The sequence below is a fragment of the Passer domesticus genome, chromosome 6 (genome assembly GCF_036417665.1).
Source record: "Passer domesticus isolate bPasDom1 chromosome 6, bPasDom1.hap1, whole genome shotgun sequence".
Classification (NCBI taxonomy): Eukaryota; Metazoa; Chordata; class Aves; order Passeriformes; family Passeridae; genus Passer; species Passer domesticus.
In genome coordinates, this window is record NC_087479.1 from 2598797 (window position 1) to 2605390 (window position 6594).

General features: G+C 56.2%; 1 protein-coding gene across 4 annotated transcripts in view; it reads right to left on the minus strand.

Annotated features, from left to right (window-relative positions):
• The window catches only part of FERMT2 (FERM domain containing kindlin 2), a 49847-nt gene extending 44528 nt beyond the window's left edge, over positions 1 to 5319 (minus strand). For 2 of the 4 annotated variants that reach the window (XM_064422861.1, XM_064422860.1), the window contains exon 1: positions 4973 to 5318. In XM_064422861.1, the coding sequence (XP_064278931.1) occupies positions 4973 to 5129 (157 nt within the window). In that variant the 5' untranslated portion in view covers positions 5130 to 5318. Of the gene's footprint in view, positions 1 to 4972 lie in introns of all 4 variants that reach the window. The other 2 variants (XM_064422862.1, XM_064422863.1) reach the window with 2 other exon arrangements.
• Positions 5320 to 6594: the final 1275 nt, after the last annotated feature.

Genomic DNA, 6594 nt, shown 5'->3' on the forward strand with positions numbered 1-6594 from the left:
CAAAAAAACCTTCTCTCAGGTGGCAAATGAGGGACAGATGGGCAGCTGTGGATGTCCCAAGTGAAGGTGCACAGGTGACATTGTGGGCACAGATTGGGAAACACCCTGAGCTCACACCTGGCACTGAGCAGTGATGCTCAGACACATAATTCTGGGAAGTGTGGCTACAGTCAGAGAATCCCAGAATGATTTGGGTTGGAATGGAACTTAAAATCCATCTCATTCCACCCTCTGCCGTGAGCAGGGAAACCTTCCATTATCCCAGGCTGCTCCAAGCCCTGTCCAGCCTGACCTTGGACACTTCCAGGGGCAGCCACAGCTCCTCTGGGAAACTTCTGCCAGACCCACACAGAAAAGAATTCCCAATCTCCCATCCATCCCTGCCCTCTGGCAGTGGGAGCCATTCCCTGGGTCCTGTCCCTCCATGCCTTGTCCCCAGTCCCTCTGCAGCTCTCCTGGAGCCCCTTCAGGCCCTGCCAGGGGCTCTGAGCTCTCCCTGGAGCCTTCTCCTCTCCAGGGAACATTCCCAGCTCTCCCAGCCTGGCTCCAGCCCTTGGAGCAGCTCCATGGCCTCCTCTAGATTTGCTCCAGCAGCTCCATGTCCTTCCTGTGAGGATCCCAGACCTGGATGCAGCATTCCAGCTAGGGCCAAAGCACAAGGAACAAGCCACCCACAAGACAAGCCCTGCAGCCTCCTCCTGCCTTTTGTTCTCAACAGGAATGGGCTGGGACAAGGACTCTGCATTTCTCTCCCATAGCCTTAAGCTGTTTCTAAGAGTTCATTCCAGTTGCAAGGCAAAAAATTTCCCCAGCCAGTCTCACGAGGGCCTGGATTGTTTATAAGCACTGCAAAACCTCAAACACAAACCTGGGCAAATCAATGACGCTGCACTTTGCTGGTGTTTTATTCATAAACCTTTCAGGGGTCCATTAAGGAGAGGAGACTTCACAGGCAGAATAACACTAATATTTAGAATTGATCTTGCAAGGAGTGGAGCTGAAATCCTTGGAAGATAACACAGCTAAGTCTATTTAATGGTGAAGAGAGCCCCTGGGGTGAATCCCAGACACATTTGCAGGCTGAAATCACTTCAAAAAAGAGCTTGAAGTGCTACAGCCAAAACTGCATGGAGCAACTCCTGTGCCAGTCCTCAGGTGACATCCCACCCTCTCCCAGGTGACACACAGGAGATAGTGGAGGAGCTGCCAGAGGGAACAATGGAGGTTAAATCAACAAACCCTTATCCCAGCTTCAATTCACAAAAAAAAAAAAAGACCCCAAGGCTTCAGGAGATGTCATCACTGCCTGCCATTGTCAGCCTGTCTGAGGGCAGAGGCTTTGCTCTGACATTTATCCATGTCAGCTCTCCTGCCCATCCCAGGTCACTAAAACAGGGATTCCACCACGTTACCCATCCTTAACCCCTTCTGGTCCAGAGGACATCTATAATTCCAAATCTTGCTGGGAGTTTTTTTCACCCACTTATCTACTTTCCCCAGGTAAAAGCCCAAAAAGGTGCTCAGTGCTCCCAGCAAACCCTGGGAGCTGGAGTCGCCTGCCACCCATATCCCAGAGAGAAATCCACATTTCCATCACAAAACTTCTATCCACGACTTTCTGAATCTGCTCAGTGCACATTTAGGTCATCTGTCTTAGGCTGTGCCTCTGCCAGACACCATTTGTCCCCCCTGCCCTGTTTCTGTCAGCTATTCCTTTATTCCCATGACCAGACAGAGCATCCCCCATATATCCCACAGAATTCCACAAACTCCACAGAGCTCCTCCCAAGCATGTTTAAAAAAAAAAGCAGGATTTTAAAATTCCATGTGTTTAAAACAGCCTCAAGTTGACAACAACAATAACCTGCGTTCACTTCCTTCCTTCCTCTGCTCCCAGTGATTTTAAACCTCGCTTTATTTTTTTTTTGTTTGTAAGTCAATAGTGGCAAAATTCCTAAAAAACCCTGAGAGAGCACCAGGAGTTTCCAGTACAGACCCCAGCCCTTACAGAGCAACTGAATGCTGCTGCTCTTAAAACCTCAGCAGTTTTTTGCTTATTTTTCAGGGATGACTTTGCCAAGAACTTGGCACGGCTCAATTAATGGAGTGGCTTAATCCAGCGGGTGATGAATAACAGGGGAGCCAACAGGTCATTGCAATTCACTTGAGTTACCAGAATCCCTGTCTGCTGCTTGGGCTTCCTCCAATCCCTGCCTGCATCAGCCACAGATTTTAATTGCCTGTTCCCAAAGAGTCCAACTGCAGCTCTGTGCAGGCAGGAACTGAGTCCATGGGATTTATGGATATCTGCAGCCCTGAATTTAAGGAGGATAAATTTTGCTGGGCTCCTGCTTCATCCCAACAGGATATTTACTGCACTCTTCCTCCTACAAGCATCAATAAATGCTGATGTAAAACAAGATTTTTTTTCCCTTTTCCAAGCTTTCCTCGCTGCTGGGAGGAAGGGAAGGCATTTTTCCTCTCTGTTCACTGATGGTGAAGAGCTGCTACCAGCACCCTACAACCACAGTGTGGCTCATCTGCTGCAGATTCTCACTGATGTCCAAAACTTCAATGGAACTCCAAGCGGGCCACAGAAATGTCCTTTCCAAAGCCTGCAGGATTTGTCCCAAAGGATGGAACAGGCAAACCCCAGCCTAAGGCACTGAGCCACCTTCCTTCCTCCCCCCACAGTGTCAACAGACCATGGGGGATCCCACAGGGAAACACAGAACTGCCAGGAAACTTTATTTTTAGGAAATCTCCTTAAAACTCACAGCAGAAAATCTGCTTGGCAGGAGAATAATTTTCTTTTAACACTGCAAGTTGTCAAAGTAAGGAATTAAACAGAGGAAAGACAGGGAGGAAAAGGTTAAAAATGCAGGGAAAGGATTTTGATGTGGAAAAATTGCAAAATGAATTGATGCAGAGGCTGGATGAAGGGAGGCATTGAGGAGCAGGGGAGGATGAGGAACGAGCCCCGTCCCACCCGACCCCGCTCAGCTGGCAGCAGCTTAAAGAAGAGCCATAAAAATAATGAGAGGGCTGGAAGAGCTGACACGCAGCAAGATTACAAGGAACTAAATACGTATAGCTTGGCTGGGACACGAAAGCCAAGGGGAAAGGGAAGGCAGCAGAGGAGATATCCATGGATGTGACCACGCCGGGAAGGGAGGCACTGGGGCTGAAGCCCCGGGGAGCTCCAGCCCCTCTCCCCACGCCGCTGCGGCCGCCGCATTCCTTCCCTCTCATACAATCCCTAATTTAACAAGTGGAGAAGGATCCGGGCAAACATTTCGGGGGGGATGGATTACGTCAGGAGCTAATTTAGGTCCTGCCGGGCTCCGGCCCCGAGCACATGCCTGGCTTTCCACACACGCTGCTTCTCCCTGGAGCTGCTCCGGCATCTCCCGCCACGCAGCATCGCTCCTTCACTCACGGGGGGGATTCATCACTTCTAGAAAGCTGGTTTGGTTTTTCCCCCACTGAACTTCAGCAAAACTTTCTGCTCCTCCAGAGTTAAAGTAAAAAAACCCCAAAACTAAAGAGAATAAAATCAAGTTTTCGGGGAGTTCGGGCTACCTCCAGCACGAGACCCTTTGATGCGAGCGCTCACTTCCTCTGGAAACCCAGCGTATTTATATCCATCTCTTCCTTCCTGCGACTCCGAGATAATTAATAAATCAAAACCTAAGCACGGGGGAAGAGATGGGCTTTTTAAAGCCACACGCGGGCTCCGCAGCGGAGCGGGACCTGCAGCTGACAGCTCCGCTACTCCCACAGCCGCAGGCACGCGCGGGGCCTCGCAATTAATATTTTATTTGAGCAATTACAGCCATCAGCCCGGGCTGCACCGCTGAGTAAACACAGCCCAGCCAGAAAGAGCCGATAAAAAGACAAGGTGGGGGGGGAGGAGGTTCGGCGGGGCCGGGCTCCCCGCGTTCGGCGGGGCCCGAGGCCCGGCGCTCCCTCACAAGTTCCCTCACAAGCCCCGGACAAACGGGCTCTTTGTCCAGGTGAGCTCCCACAGCCTCCGCACACCGGCCCCGAGGTCCCCATCGCCCCACTGATCGCCCCACGGGCCCTCGGCAGCGCTTTGCTCGCACGGAACTTCAGGATGGAGTTTTGGTGTAAATTGTGGAGAGCCCCCAAGCAAATCCCCACCCCCAAGGCGAAAACGGAGCTGTTTCCTAACTCAGTGTAAAATCCCGGGAGTGCAGCAGCCGGTGGATGGGGCTGAGACTCCGGAGTGGTGAAGGCTGGCTGGTGGAGGAGATGAGAGGGGGAACCTGGAAAGGTATGGGGGGCTAGGGCAGGGTGTGGGGGCCTGGGGGCTCCCTGCTGCTGGGAGCTAAGGCAGAGTACTGGGAAAGATTAAAAAACAGTACTGGGGCGGGATGCTGGGACTGGGGCAGGGTGCTGGGAGCCTCTCTGGAGCACAGTGCTGGGAGCTAAATCGCAATGCTGGAGCACAGCAACTGGGTGCTCAGGCACTGCACTGGGACAGGATACTGGGAGCTACAGCCCAGTACTGGGAGAGGGTGCTGGGAGACAAAAGTACAGTCCTGGAGCAGGGTGCTGGAGCACTGTACTGGAGCAAGGGTGCTGGGAGCTAAAGCAGGGTACTGGGTCAGGCTACTGGGTCAGGGTGCTGCGAGCTGAAGCAGGTACTGGAGCAGAGTGCTGGGGGCTAAACTGGGGTATTCCAGCACTGCACTGGGCAGGGGGCTGGGAGCTAAAGCACAACACTGGAGTAGAGTGCTGGGAGCTGGAGCAAACACTGCAGCAGAGTAGTGGGAGCTGGAGCAAACACCGGAGCAGAGTGCTGGGAGCTGGAGCAGAGTGCTGGGGCTAAACTGGGGTGCTCCGGCACTGCACTGGGCAGGGCGCTGGGAGTCAAAGCACAGCACTGCAGCAGGGTGCTGAGCACTGGGAGGATGCCGGGCTGGCCGAGGGGTCCCGGGGCACTCACCGAGCTTCTCGACGAGGCGCAGCATGACGCCGCCGATGTGGATCTCGCCGGTGACCCGCAGGGTAACGTCGCGGCCCAGGTCGGTGACATGGACGCTCAGCTCCCACGTCCCGTCGGCGTAGCAGCCGTCCGGCATGCGGATCCCGTCCAGCGCCATGGCCCCGGCCTCCTGCGCCGCCGGCCGCGCCCGGCACGGAGCGGGTGCGGGATCAGCAGCGGGATGGGCCCGGCTGTGCCCGCTCCGCGCCCCGGGGCAGGGCTGGGGGCGCGGTGGGGCGGGATCGGGGCCGCAGCGCTGCCGCCGCCGCCGCTGCTGAGGGGCCGCCGCGGGAGGAGCAGCGCGGGCGGGCAGAGCGGGAGGCGGAGGGAGGGAACACAGGGAGAGGGAGGAGGAGGAGGAGGAGGGGGATAATAATTAAAGGAAAAACGCGCCTGTGGCTGCCGGGCCCCTTGGCCTTTTATGGAAGCGAAGGACGGAGCAAGTGGGGGCCGCTCCAACATCCGGGAATCGCCGGGGGGCGGCCCGGCCGGGATGGGTCCGGCCCGGCTCGGGATCGGCCCGGTTCGGCCCGGCCCAGCCCGGCTCGGTTGTGCCCGGCCCGGCACGGCCCGGCTCAGCACAGCTCGGGTCAGTCCGGCTCAGTTCTGCCTGGCTCATCCCGGTTCGGCTCATCCCCGCTGGGCTCTGCCCATCCCGGCTCGGCCCAGTTTATCCCGGCTGGGCTCTGCCCACCCCGGCTTGGCCCGGCTCAGCACAGCTCGGCTCAGCCCAGCTCAGTTTATCCCAGCTTGGCTTTGTCCACCCCAGCTCGGCCCGGCTCAGCCCGGCTCAGCTCTGCCTGGCTCATCCCCACTGGGTTCTGCCCATCCCGGCTCGGCCCAGTTTATCCCAGCTCGGTTTATCCCGGCTTGGCTCTGCCCAGCCCGGCCCGCCTCATCCTGGCTCAGCTCATCCCAATTTATCTCACCCCAGCTCAGCTCTGCTCAGCCCTGCCTGGCTCTGCTCGTGGCCACTGGTCCCAGGGCATCCCGAGGGGGAAATTCGGGAGCCAGCCCGGAGAGCATCCATTAGGGCTGGCGGAACCTCGGCATCCCAAACACGCCTGGGTCCCACGGCAGCCGTGCCCACTCTGCACCCGTTGGGGTGTTTTCTAGCACTTCTCCCAAATTTGTAGGAAAGATCATTCCCGTTCAGCAAAACCCTACCTTGGCATAGTAGCCCGTGCCCCCGTTGAGGCTGGGAGATGGGCTGGTTCCCTCCATCCTCATAATCTGTGTGAATGTGGGAAATGGGAACTGTCTTTAAATAAAAGGGTCTGAACCGGCACAAATGGAGGAAAAAAAAAATTATCCGCTTCCTGTAGCTCCTCCACCCAGTGATACACACATCCCGCCGAGCGACCGCGCTTCCTGAAAATCCAACACGCGGAAGGGGCTGTGGTTTGAGGTCCAGCGCTCTGGATGTGTCCCGCTCTGCGCCAGGTGATGGGAAGGCACATCCCAGCAAAGCTGTGCCCGCCCTGGCAGCCTCGGGGGTGGCTCTGCCAGCCAGGAACACCATTCCCGCATTCCCGGTGAATGGCAGTGGGAGCTTCAGGAATCGTGGCATGGTTTGGGTTGGA